The sequence below is a fragment of the Amblyraja radiata genome, chromosome 13 (genome assembly GCF_010909765.2).
Source record: "Amblyraja radiata isolate CabotCenter1 chromosome 13, sAmbRad1.1.pri, whole genome shotgun sequence".
Lineage (NCBI taxonomy): Eukaryota > Metazoa > Chordata > Chondrichthyes > Rajiformes > Rajidae > Amblyraja > Amblyraja radiata.
In genome coordinates this window covers 44,388,028-44,402,495 of record NC_045968.1, presented here as the reverse complement: position 1 = coordinate 44,402,495, position 14,468 = coordinate 44,388,028, and the positions used below count along the sequence as shown (strand labels likewise).

Here is a 14,468-nt window from a genome sequence, read left to right as displayed (position 1 = left end):
TTACACTCTGTAAAACTGTGCCAGAAATTCTATACCATCCTTCACGATCCATTCTGCCAAAATGCCTGAACACAAATTTCTTGAGATAATATTCCCTCTACCACTCATCCGACCACTCTGTCACTCTTAATCAGGTTAATTACCAGAATTGGATTGCAGATGCATTCACCTTTTCTCTCAGTGATTGTATCTGCAGAAGAGAACTGCAATGCATCCACCTAAAAAAATGATACATACTGCTGTGGCAACTCAACGGGTCAGGCAGCATCTCTGGAGAACATGTATAGATGGCATTTCAAGTCGGGATCCTGTTTCATTCTGAAGGAGGGTCCCGACCCAAAATATCTCCAGAAATGCTGCCTGACCCACTGAGTTACTCCAGCACTTTGTGTCCTTAATTCCTAAATTACTTAGCATGATCAGAATACTATCAGTATAACTCACAAATATTAGCTGATTTCTACTATTTTCTTAAATCTTCAAAATCTGTTCATTACACAGGCTTCAGAGGCAACACATATTTCTTACAACTGTAAAGATTGGTAGATAAGCAGCACTTCTTGAACAGTGGTTTAATATACATTGCTTTTCCTCACCATTAACTCCACTGAAGTAATGTCTCTGGTTGCCCGGCATTGATCACTTCTCGAAGCTGAAGCCGCCAGGATGGCTAGTCCGTTGAAAACCTGCTGATAGTGCTCTCCTATGCGCAATAGTAGTTCATTATGTAAACCCTGGAAATCTTGCCTGAAGAGACTGCCCAGTTCAAGTTCCGTTTCATTCTAAACACAGGAGCAAGACAATAAGTAGCAAAAAGTCAAAAGATGGGTGCTGAAGATTACCATGTTCAATTATGTGCATAACCCTTAGATATGGAAGTGACCTCATATGTGCAGCAAAACCTGGAGAATGGACTTTGGTTTGGATTAATAAGTGTTACACACAAACATATGAATTTAACCAAGTTTTCAGGTCTTTGGTCAGAACCATGAAAAGTTACATATCAAAAGTTAGAACTTAAGTTGGAGAAGTGAGCAGGTGGAGAGGATAATGGCAACATGAGGGACAAGAAGACAACTAAAAAACTGTATAGCACAAGTGGCAGTGGTGCCAGCTGATGGAGGGGCATTGAAGGCTCGTCAATCACAGCTGACCTGGCCAAGAAGAGGCAACACTCAATATTTTGCCGGCAGTTCGCACGTTAAAATTTTTTTTCCAGTGTTCAGTAGTTTAAATACATAATACTTTGGCAAGCAACAGCAAATAGACCTAGCAGACATAAGCGGTCAGAGGAAGTGATCAAGGTGGATCATAAATCTGCAAAATCTCCAAAAGTTGGAAAATGGGTTCACAGTGTGGGTTGAAAAATCCTGTTCAATAAATGGAAATGGAGCCAGATATGACAACAGAGATTGTAAGGTTTGCTGGAAAACAAAATATACACCATCTTCGATTGAACAATGCCCTTTGTCAGCTTTAATGCTAACTTGAAGAACAATTATGGTTTCTTGGGAGCTAGCAAATTAAAATTAAATTTGATACAATGCATTCAGGCACGTGCCGTAGGCAAGGTAGGCACTGCCTACCCCGACTAAAATTATAAAATGGTGATTATTAAATATAAATAGTAAAGGCATGGGAGAATTATGCCTACCTAAGAGATCGATCTCTTAGGTAGGCATAATTCTCCCGTGCCTTTCATCCACAATGCTTGTCACACGCGAAAGTGTGTGCAGCTGACATGCAGTCGATGCTGCTTCAAGCCGTCAATTACAAGGGGAGCTGAAGGCAGCTGAAATTCTGCCTTTGCAGCATGGACTGTGTACCGCGCATGCGCAGCAGCCTACTGCACATGCGCAGTGCAAGTTTCTTGTCGGGTTTTTCAAACAATGATTGTCCTTATCTTAACAGTATTTTAGGAAACAAAGAGAGAAGAATGGGGTTTGGGTACAAATAATATGGTAAGTAAATTTATTTGGGCAATACTCGTATTTCCCGGCATTGAAGACACTATTTCAAGAACGATGTTGCTGTACTGAGGGATAGCCAAGTCGATCCCTCATTGCTAGCAGCTGATGGGAAGCAGCTGTAAAAGGACAGCGCTGCTCGTGGGGGGGGGGGGGGGGGGGGAAGAGACTTCACAGCTAGTGGGGAGACTGGACCGGGGCAAAGTTGCGGGGAGGGCAGGAGCGTTGAGAAGGAGGGGGTCGGGGATCATGCCAGCAACTCACTTGCCGCGACGCTCCGGGCGCGGAGCCACCGCATTGTGGCCGGGGAGGGAAGCAGCTCGGGTGGCTGCGAGCGGCCACCGGGACCGGACATCAGAACCGGCCGCCACCTCAGCGCCTTCTGCCGGCCAGCTCACCTCTGGCAGTGCTCGCCGGCCTCACTCATGTCAGCCGCTTCCCGAAAAACATTAAATTCCGGCAGCGCGATCACGGGACCAATTGAGGTTACTCGGCTGTCGGAATGTAAGGACTTGCGGGAAGCGGCTGTCATGAGTTAGGCCGGCGAGCTGCAGGAGAGAGGTTTTCAGCCGGAGAGCATTGCCAGAGGCGAGCGAGCCAGCAGGCACTGAGGTCCCGACGGCCAGTTCCACTGTCCGGTCCCGGCAGCCGCTCGCAGCCAACTAAGCTGCTTCCCTCCCCGGCCACAATGCGGGGGCTCCACGCCTGGAGAACCGCAGCAGCGGTCAGTGAGTTACTAGCATGATCCCCGACCCCCTCCTTCTCAACGCTCCTGCCCTCCCTGCAACTTTACCCTTGGCCAGACTCCCCACACGCTGTGAAATGAACTCTCCCCCCAATTGGTCCGTTGAACTAGTATTGTAAATCAATAAGATCACAACTGATTCAACGTCCCGGTGTGCTCCTGTTTTTCCCACCATCTCTCCACCTGCGTCACCCTCCACCCCCCACCCATTCAGTAATTCAGAATGAAGGAGATTTGGGCAAATTGAATTGTTACTTTCTTAATTTTTATTTTTTTTAGCGTGAGAAATTCTATGTCCCACCAGCCTTCTTTCAAAATTTAGCAACTCAAAATAGGGGTGCCTCTTCATTGCCGGGAAATATGGTACTTTATTAAGAGATATGGCTTTTGAAGACTTTATAAAAGTCGACTGACAGCTTACGGAGAGAAGAACAATCTGCGCATGCGCGGTTTAAGATTTTTAAAAAGCCGATTGACTGCCTACCCTGAGTAATTACTGACGGCACGTGCCTGAATGCATTTGAGTAACCCTTGTTTCTCTATATCATTATAATTGTTGGATAGAGATGAGTCGTCACAATCTAAGTGACAATAGAGCAATTTTCTTTTAATGGCCAAAAGCAGTAAAAGATCAATTAAATGGATTTCTAAAACTTCAAAGCAGATATATTACAACAGCGACAATGGTGCAGATGGCAACTGTTACCTAGCAATTATATTTTAAACACTCCCCAGTTGAAATGCTATATAATCTGCATTCCATTCCAAACATAATAAAAGTTTGGTCAATGAAACATTGAAGCCTCGGCATTTGCAGAGAGCATCTGGAGCTTGTGCCGGTTACATGAGGTCCACGCTGCTGAATCAGGAGAGTTCTGAGATCGAAAGTTGATGAGTCATTTCTCTTGCAAGATTTTTTTAAAGAAAAATAATCACTGTCATCATCTACAAAAAAAAGTCTTACATGCAGATAATGTAGACCTCGCTCAAGTTCATCCTTTGAGCAGGAACAAACCAGGTGGGAAAAGATGTATTTAAAGTTGTTTATCAGAATTTCTCGACGATTGACATTCAGCTGCTTTGCAATGGTCCGGATCAATACTGAAGAGGTAGCACTGGCCTTTGCAGCCAGATATGGCAACAGAGATTGTAAGGTACGCTGGAAAACAAAACATGGCTCGCATAAACCATCTTAGATTGAACAATGTTCTTTTGGCAGTTTGCTAACGTGATACAATTATGGAATCTAGGACCAAGCAAATTAAACAGAGGTTTGATATAATGATTGGAGTAACCCTAATTTCTCTGGAATATTATATAGAAATAGATAAATGATGAGGAAGGGCAAGCATCTATCAACATGCAGAAAAAGTATGAAATGAGCCCTAAACAGTTGATTTACATTATCCTTCTAAACATTTTTACAATTGTCACCAGTTTGTGGTCTCCTCATCAGTACATAATCCGCAACCATTGGAGAAGCATCTCTCTTCCATGTCACCACAACTCAGCCAGCAAGCTAATTGGTCACTAAATCCCAGTTTTTGTGGGGAGGGAAAGAGGGCAATGCAGAAAATATTCCATTCATGATCACTTTTCCATAGGTACTTTTGTAAACTGAATTGCTGGATGTCAAGTGCTGCACTGTTAATTGATCTGTTAATCAGTTAACCTGTGTACTCTGAATGCATGAATTTGCACAAGTGTATGGTCATAGAGTCACAGCCTTTTATACCAACTCATCCATGCTAACCAAGATGGCCATCTATGCTAGTTCCATTTGCCCTCATACAACCCATATCCCTCTCTACTTTTCGTATCCGTATCTGTCCGAATGTCTTTTAAATGTTGTTTATTGTACCATCCCAAATCACTTCCTCTGGCTGCTTCTTCCATATGTGAACTACCTTGCGTGTGGATAGGTTGCCTCTCAGGATCATATTCAATCTTTCCCCCCCCCTTGTGTGGAACGACAATAAAATACCATCTTCAGAAAAAAACGGTGCTAAAAAATGTAAATTCCCACCATTCACGTTAACTTTGTCAACTGTAAGAGCCTCGGTTTTTCAGGGAATGCTTTAAATTGTCAGTTCCTTAACATTTGGGTTTAAATACTATACATGTATTACAATTTGCTGTTACATTGTTATTATTTAAAGAAACATAATATTATTTAAATACCGTAAGGAAACGATTTAGATCTGGGAAATCAAACACATGAGCGACCTCAGATAACATATCTAGCGTAATCTGTCGCTGATGATCCAAGTCCCGCTGACATAATTCTTTACTCTGGCTTCCAGCACTACCACTGGCTGTCAGATGTCTTGTATGCAAGGACTCCACCAAGAACTGAAAAACAAACAACACTGTTGATTAGTGACAGCACCTTAATCCATAAATTAGATTTCTCAAAACAATATTAAAACTTGAAAGCCTTCATGTTTGTAGGTAATAATATTCCATGCATCATCTGGCCTGTCTTGGTTCTCAACATTTTAAATATTGCATTTTTTCTGGTTTCGAGCTGCCAGGATATAGATACATAGAAAATAGGTGCAGGAGTAGGCCATTCGGCCCTTCGAGCCTGCACTGCCATTCAATATGATCATGGCTGATCATCCAACTCGGTAGCCTGTACCTGCCTTCTCTCCATACATATGATTCAATATCTGAAGAAGGGCATTGGTCTGAAGAAGGATCCCGTCCCAAAACATCACCTTTTTACCCTCTTCAGAGATTCTGCCTCTAGCATTCTAGAATTCGAGTTATTCCAGCATTGTGTTTGTTTTTAAATTCAATATACCATTTATAGCTAGCTATTGAAAGTTCTATGTTCACAGAAACAGAATTTCTGACAGAATGAACACACAGAACTATAAAAGACATACCACGCCAATGCCTCCACATGGCCACGCTATCCCAATAATTAATGAATTACTGATGAAAATAACAATAATTCCTGATGTTAAATCTCTCTTAAACCTGTATCAGGAGTATTGGAGCAAGAGAGAGCTTGTGAATTTTAAAGCATATTAAGTATTCGTCTAAAAAACAAAACTGGAGACAATTGTTTACTCAAATACCATTTGTTGTTATTTCTTAAAGTATGTATTTTCCACAGCAGAGCACTTGCTTCTTTGGTGAAAGATACTTCTTATATTATCTCTCAGATTTTAGGACAGAGCTTAATAACAGCACAAATCCATTGCATCAGAAAATCTGAAAATGACTTGTACAATTAAATTGTCAAATTAAGTGATTAGGGAATAAAGTAAATAACAAAATCAGATGTAACCATCCCCTTTGCCTCCAGAAAACTGGACAATCAAAATACCCAAGGAAGACAACCTTTCAATTATCAAAAATAATTTTGCAGACTTACCTGACAAATGGGCTTTTTGTATTGACTGAAGAAGGCTTGCAACTTCATACCTTTTGCTGCAGCCAGTGCTCTAATTTCTGTGTAGGCAGCACCAGCAACATATGTAAACTTGGATAATAAACAGTGGCAGAGATGTAAGAGAGCAAATGGGACCAGATCTCCTCTGGCCGCTCTACAATGTGAAACAAAATTAAATATAAAACATTTAGATTTATTTAGGATTTGCTGCCACTTTTATGCATGCAAGTGTAGTAACAAAAAGCCTTAATGAGCAAATTTCTACTCTAGCTGTTGGTCAGTGATTAGCAAAATTATTTTGTTCCCGGCAACCAGACACCAGTTAATAATATTGGCTTTTCCCCGACACATGCTGAGAATTTACTGAGATTCTTCCATCAAATGGATACAACACATTTGAAATGCTATATCATTGTGCCACAGCACTGTGACATTCAACAGCAGTCGCTGAATTTAGTCACATTAGTAGGGATATGTGGAAAAGAACCTAACTGGAATCTCAGGATGAGGACATATGTCATAATCTAAGTAGGTCAATGCTGGTAACAAGTTGCAGTTTTATTTTTCCCAGTGCTACGGAAGTCAGAACAACCAAAGAGAAACATCTTGAAATAAGAAGGGTACATCTGCATATACATAGTAAATATTGTTCCACTTCCCATGTACATTTTAATTAGTCAGCATATTTACAACAGTCTATTCTTGCAGTTATGCATGATTTTTTTTCTTATGTTTTATGTGCTGTCCAAGTCTATGTATCTGTGATGCTGTTGCAAGCAAGAGTTTCACTGTTCCTGTACCTCATCGTACTTATGCATATGACAATAAGCTCAACTTGACAATTCTGGATCCTATTTACTTACCGTCCAATTTCTCTGGTTGTCAGTATTAACGTATCTTTTAGCTCATTGTCTCCTGAACTCTTTGCATTCGCATATGCTTGTTTTAGCTTAAATACAAGCAACTGCAATAAAATGTAACACTGTCTTAATTAAATTAATCAATTACAGGCATATAAATAGCAATTGTAACTCTTCAGCCACAATCTATTATACAACAAACAGAGCTAAGCAATTCAAGCTATTTATGAAAATCAAAAGAAAAAAAAAACTGTAGTTACTGGAAATAAAAACCAAATATACCAGAAACATTCGGCAAGTCAGGCAGCAACAGCAGAAATATTTAATATTTCACATCCAAGGCATTTTGTCAGAACACATGCTGTTCAACTGGAACTGACGAGAACATTTGTGATAAATACTATGAGCAAAAACTTGCTACTGGTCAGTACAAAATCTCAAATCAGAACATTTATTTTCAAGTATCATTTAATAATAGCACAAAAAACCCCCACCCCAATACAACTAATCAGAGCATTTTCCATCACAAATCCATCTATACTCACCTCTTTAAGTAAACTCTGATCTTCAATTTCTTGTGACTCTAACAAATTGTGTATCTTTTCACCGAATGCAATTCTAACAGCTTTGTTGGGATCTTCCATGAGGTTCAATATTGCACTATTTATGGCTTTTGTATTTGAATCATTTTTTGTCAAATTCACATACTTACATAGATCGGGAATATTCTTTATGAATGCTGTGGGGGGGGGGGGGATGTGCACAATGAGTATAAACATATTAGTACTGAAATACAGTCTAATATACCACAATCTTATTTCAATTCTATATAATCACCAATGGCATTCATAAACTCTACATAGATCATGGGGGGGGGGGGGGAGGTTTAAGCGCTGTCACAAGTTTTTTTTCCTTTAACACTTTTCTTCATTTACAGGATGCAAGTCCATAACCATGACATAGTATTTATTTCCTGAAGGTGACACAGTTTAAACAATCTGATCAAATCATAATGCTTACTGGACATTTTTTTTGTTTCACATTGCAATGCCACTACCTTCTCAAAATATATTGTCTGGAATGTTCAACATGGTCTTAATATATTGCAGACAAGAAAATTATGTGATGTGACAATAAGCTTTGGTATTACACATATGGAAAGGCTGGGGAATAGTGTGGATTCTATAGTTCTGAAGATGACGTAAAAACACTGAATAGCATAGATGATAAAAGCTACAATGATGAGGACCATCATACACTTAACGATAAAATGGTGCTTTACCAGTTCCAACAGCAAACAAAGAAAAACAGAACCAGCTATCACAATAAAATTCAAGAACAAGGATATAAAATTATTGACACTGCAAGTTAAAAATCTCATTTGCCAAGCATGAAATTGTGTTTAGTTCACAAACCCCATAACTCATTAAGCAAATAGGTCATCCATAATTGATGTTAACACTCACCCAATTTTACTGAGGCAGGCATTGTCTTTTCAATCAGCACAAGGAATGGAATAAAAACAGAAGCCCCAATGGTTGGTCCAGTCAGCACACAATCACCTCCAATACTGATATTATCACAGAGAAGATCACATTCTTCATTTGGAGATATTGAGTTACACTTGGGAAGCACCAACTCAGATTTGCCTGAAAGCACACAGGCTACTTTTCCAACGGTTTTGGCAAATTCCTCATGCACCAAATCAGAGTTATCTTGGAGTTTGTTTCTGGAAGATTTAGAAACAAAAATTATTGGATCATCAGGTAGTTTAATATTCCAGATTATACCTTGCAGATTTACTGCATGATTACTCATCTCCAGTTATGGTACAAAGTCAACAAGAACATAATATTAAACAGCATCTCCACATCAGGATGTCATCGAGTCATTCAGCATGGAAACCAGCCCTTTGGCCCAACTTGCCCACACCGACAACCATGTCCCATCGACATCATCTCAGGATACTTTGCTTTGAGACAAAAGAAAGGGTCACCAAGATGGAATAAAGAACATTCAAAAAAATATTACATTAAGGAATCAAAAAGAGCAAAAGAAATGTTTGAATTTTTTTTAAGCAAAAAAAGCGGTCAAGATGGAGATACTTCATAACTCAGTTCTGTATTAGCAGGATCATGATTGAAGAATAATTATCACTGTTGAAGAGTTAAAGCAAGAAAACAATTGAAAGCTAGGTAATGTTCAATTCCCAAAATTCAGTGTGCAGATCCACCAACAGGATGAAGCCCTGTCATCAAATGGACACAAGGTTGCAAGTTATTTTGGGGGTACATTGATGTCAATATATTGAAAATAAATAATTATTTTACCAATTAAACCCCACGGGTCATATCAAATCAAGTCTAGGCTAATTTGCATTTTATTGTAGTAAAATGGTTAGCAAAATAGTGAATTTTTGTTTATTGCTTATTATTTCCGTGTATTGTGTTACAGGCTGCAAGTGAGAATTTCATTGTTCCAGCGTCAACACAAGAATGGCAATCAAACACTCTTAACTCAAAAGCAAAAATGCAAATTAGCATCAGATAAATGAAGGATCCAAAGTCAAAAGTCAGAAAACATCAGAACCTTTTTTCCTCAACAAATGTTCACCAATAACTATTATCAAGCAAATAACAGAAACATAATACATATTGTGCTCATTTTAACTTAAGAAAGAAAGTTCTTACACATGAACTTCATCAATGAGAGAGTAGAATTTAACCCCCAAGTGATGGAGCAGCATGGGGAATCCCTTCACGGTTCCTGCACGGATGGCATCACTGGAGCTCTGCGAGGACCATTTGTATATTGCTACTCTCCACTCAGGACAAATGGATTTGTGCAGCAAAGATAATAGAAATACACATTTTGCTTGGTTCGGTTGTGCTAATGGATACAAGACAACCAGAATTCAAAATCAGTAGGAATGTTAAAACAATAAGACAAATTTACTAATAGCATTATGAGAACAAGCAATTATTTTTCAAAATGCCTTAATTTTTGATGGTTCTTGAAATCAATAGAATTAAACCACAAAATTATACAAAATGGACAAACACCCATGGTGCTCCACATGTATTTATCAAAGCATTATACAGCAAATGGGAAATAAATATATTTGTACCTCGAGCAAGCTCTAGTGAACTAATGCAGTTTAATCTAATTTTACTTTGGTGGCAATATAAAGACAACATTTGTATCATGGTGGCTAGGAAAAGACAAGCATGGAAAGTTAGAGGAATAATTATGGTTTCAGGGAGGAAGAGCTCATGCTGTGGAATCTGTTCATACTCTTCCTGATTTGATAACCCACTATGTTTCCTAAAATTTCAGCTGTGTGAGAATCTTGAATAAAGATACATAACTATAAGATAAAGGGCTTGTCACATAAAACTGAGATGCACAGTAATTTCATCCTCCATAGGGTGGTGAATCTCTGTGATTCTTCACCCAGGGGGGTGGTAGAAGTTAATTAGAAAGAATTAAAATCAAGGTGGTAATATATTTGACAGATTAAGGAATAGCGAAATGTGGAAAATTGGCACAGAAAAAGAGGTGACACGAGTATAGATCAACCATGATGATATTAAATAGCAGGGCAGGCTTGAAAGGCTCCTGCTTTTATTTTCTTATTTTTTTACATGGTCTGTACTTTGCATTAGACATAGAAAATAGGTGCAGGAGGAGGCCATTCGGCCCTTCGAGCCAGCACCGCCATTCATTGTGATCATGGCTGATGGTAATTTCAGCTCTGTTCTCCTTAATCAGCAATCAGTACTTAAACAATTCATGCATTATTTGTGTCTCATAAATATGCTTGTATATTTTGTACATTAAATATAATTTTAACCAATTAATCAACTGTTGTTTTCCATTTAAGCACTTCATAATGAATTCTGCTTCCTCTCACATGCACAAATCTGTGTCAATCATTTTGTTTTTCTTTACTACCACTTTATTAAAATGTTTGTAATTTTACATCAGTTACGGAGCCTTATGCATATTTTTAAAATTATTCAACGTGTCAGTGAATTAACCTTAGCAACAATCATACTTACAGAAACTGCTTGACAAACGTTGGCTGAGAGTTTCAAGGTCAGAATTGAAATCAACAGATTGAAAAGTTCCATCAGAATTATGTTTATGGATCCACGGTAATGATAGAAAACCACAAAGCGTATGAAGCAAATCTTTCTTCCCATTACCTTGGACAACTGACAAAATCCAAAGAACATTAATTATCTATGTACAATCAGACATACATATTCCTAGAAGGGTCTCGACCCGAAACATCACCCATTCCTTCTCTCCAGAGATGCTGCCTGTTTCGCTGAGTTACTCCAACATTTTGTGTCTATTTTCATATACAATTATCGACTGCTAAATACTATTTTGCCCAATAGTTGTCTCCATCAAGACAGTCGTCACTGCAAACGGGACCTCTGGGCAGAGCCAACCAAAAAAACTATCTCTTTGTATCATATTACTATATTTCAATTCATTATGTTTACGTCTACAAAAAGTGTACACCCAAGTTCAAAGTACATTAAGAAAAAGTGGTCATAGTATCAACCTCTGGTGAAGTAGTCTGCAGCCTTCCCTCTTGTCAAGTAAAACATGTTTCACTCCAAATTGTTTCCTGTTATTTAGCCAATTTCCTACCCTATAGATTTTATTCCAATCTTGTTGACAAAGTCTATTATGTGATACGCAATCACTTGCCATAAATACCACAATCAATTTTCTCTCATTGACCCTCCATATAATTCTAAAGACCTTTCTCCACAATACTTGGAAGCAAGCTCAGCACAAAGACATGCAATTCAAAAATATACCACAAGGGTAACTCGCGCAATTACCGTGAACCACTGTGACAGTAAAGAGAGTTTAAGAACATTGGTCTCCAGATACTGACGATATCTTTAACCTGTGAAAGTGGGGTTGGGGCAATAAAAATAGTAACAAATCCTGAAGTTGTAAAATGGCCTAGCAATGACTAGCAATCTTCCTCTTCAAGCTCTTTGCCATTTTTGTTATTAATCCAGTTGATAGTCACTTTTCTGGTGCTAGCCTAAAAAATTGCCCAAATTTATTCAGAGCTGCTATTCTGAATAGAGTGACAATAAGTGTTGCGAACTCTGCATCATATGGAGATCTTTTACGAAAAGTCCAAAAGGACATATTTTAAATAAAAGGTAGACAAAAATGCTGGAAAAACTCAGCGGGTGAGGCAGCATCTATGGAGCAAAGGAATAGGCGACGTTTCCAGCCGAGATCCTTCTTCAGACTGATGTGGGGGAGGGGGGCTGGAAAAAGAATGGAAGAGGCGGAGACAGTAGGCTGTGGGGGAGCTGGGAAGGGGAGGGGAAGGAGGGAGAAAGCAAGGACTACCTGAAATTGGAGAAGTCAATGTTCATACCGCTGGGGTGTAAACTACCCAAGCAAATTATGAGGTGCTGCTCCTCCAATTTGCGGTGGACTCACTCTGGCCATGGATGAGGCCCAGGACAGAAAGGTCGGATTCGGAATGGGAGGGGGAGTTGAAGTGCTGAGCCACTGGGATATCAGGTTGGTTATTGCAAACTGAGTGGAGGTGTTGGGTGAAGCAATCGCCAAGCCTTCGCTTGGTCTCACCAATGTACAGCAGTTGACACCTGAAACAGCCTGGAAAATCTTAAATACTTTAAATAAATACTACTTTTGCAATAAAACTCTTGCTTCAGATATTTCCTTCACGTACCTTGCATATAGATTACAGCATCAATTATTTTTATTAATCTATCAACCAAATGCTGTACTTGTTCTTCATTGGAAGTACTGTTTAATTGTTTCCTTCCATATTCCAGAACCTGGGTAAACATCTCAAAATGTATCCAAATTAATTGGATTTTGATTGATGGAATTTCCGTGGAATTGTGTGTCTTCCCACTTGCAATGTCGTCATCTTTGATTTTATCAGTGCTGAACAGTGAACAAAAACCCCCACAAATTTTATTCCTAAGGGAAATCAAATTCCAGAGTAAACTATCGTGCACAAATTCTCATCCACCTCATCCCACTTCCAAATGTTACAATTGTACAATCCAAACAACTACACAGTAAAACCAGAGTAAAAAGACCCGTTTATAACTATCGATAAATCATAAATTGTACCTATTTGGAATTCCTTTGTCACAGAATGCTGTACACAGAGCCGCCAAGCGAAATAAAACCACAATACCCTCCAACAAAGGCAGACTTTCCATGTGCGACTCGGCCTTCTCCAATGAAGTGATCAATGTTGTCAGTCTCTCATGTACATCCCACCACAATCTACTCTTGAATTTCATTTCCACTGGTTCACATCTATAAGCAACAAAATAACACATTTCTTTAAAAAAAGAATACCTGGAATACAAAGTCACAGACAGTAGCATAAATGTTTAAGAAGGAACTGCAGATGCTGGAAAATCGAAGGTAGACAGAAATGCTAGAGAAACTCAGCAGGTGAGGCAGCATCTATGGAGCGAAGGAAATAGGATGACGTTTCGGGTCGAGACCCTTCTTCAAAGTAGCATATAGGTGCTATACATTTAAAAGGCACAATTTGTTACATTGATTGGGTACTTCGAGAGAAGGAATCTTACACATAGGTCCTGTCCTCCAGTTAGTCCTCGGGCAGAAAACAATTTGTGAAAAACATCAACTTCATCTCCAAGGAGAATCAAAACAACAGCACTATTATAACAAACCATACTTATTATATTTCACTGTTTTATCAGTAAAAGCATAGAAGAGCAGGTGATCATGTCAGAGCTCTATTGTTAGGGTACAACCTTGAGAACTGTGCACAATTCTGGACCAATTGGAAGAAGGCTGTAATTAATTATAAGATACAGTACATATCCATTAGTTAATTATGGATAGTTTTGGGGTAAATTTTGATGAAATAAAAAATTATAGCAAGTGCATGTAGAACAATATAACATGATGTAGCTATAGTAAATGTATGTTCCTGACAAATGTCAGTTTACAGACATTTCTCAGAAATGGAACTTGCATACTCCATGCCCTGCCTGTTCAGGACTGTTTGGGAAAATTATTGGCTAAAGTCAGAAAAAAAAACATACATTATATATGGACGGCACTATTATAAAATGATTTGTTTGGTTAATACATTAATTTAGTTTGAGCAAGGATTAATTTGACTAATACTTGCTAATTTGACCATGATGTGGCCAGTTCTGCAGGTGGTTGACTGTAAAGGCTCAACAGCATACATAGCAGTAAGATTGTAACAGGGAAAGCATGATCTATTTTTAATGATCTTGCAGTATTTCAAGTAACAAAAATGTTGGTCCAACCACTGTTGCAACTTTGACCTGCCTCTGACAAAGATATAACAGATTCTTTGGGGGAGATTGCATGGCTGAGATTATGGAGTTTCCTCATGCGAATCACCTTATTGACATTTACACAGTGCCTTTATAACATAATAAATTGGCTCCTAG

At 38.9% G+C, this 14,468-nt stretch overlaps 1 protein-coding gene across 3 annotated transcripts in view; it reads right to left on the bottom strand.

Annotated features, from left to right (window-relative positions):
* Positions 1-14,468, bottom strand: part of atr (ATR serine/threonine kinase) — an 86,001-nt gene that overhangs the window by 56,387 nt on the left and 15,146 nt on the right. For all 3 annotated transcript variants that reach the window (XM_033031909.1, XM_033031908.1, XM_033031910.1), the window contains 11 exons: positions 13,132-13,323; positions 12,719-12,939; positions 11,037-11,192; positions 9,666-9,864; positions 8,442-8,704; positions 7,521-7,714; positions 6,979-7,079; positions 6,098-6,269; positions 4,894-5,064; positions 3,677-3,871; positions 597-782 (listed from right to left, as the gene is read on the bottom strand). In XM_033031909.1, the coding sequence (XP_032887800.1) occupies positions 597-782; positions 3,677-3,871; positions 4,894-5,064; positions 6,098-6,269; positions 6,979-7,079; positions 7,521-7,714; positions 8,442-8,704; positions 9,666-9,864; positions 11,037-11,192; positions 12,719-12,939; positions 13,132-13,323 (2,050 nt within the window). The remainder of the gene's footprint in view (positions 1-596; positions 783-3,676; positions 3,872-4,893; positions 5,065-6,097; positions 6,270-6,978; positions 7,080-7,520; positions 7,715-8,441; positions 8,705-9,665; positions 9,865-11,036; positions 11,193-12,718; positions 12,940-13,131; positions 13,324-14,468) is intronic.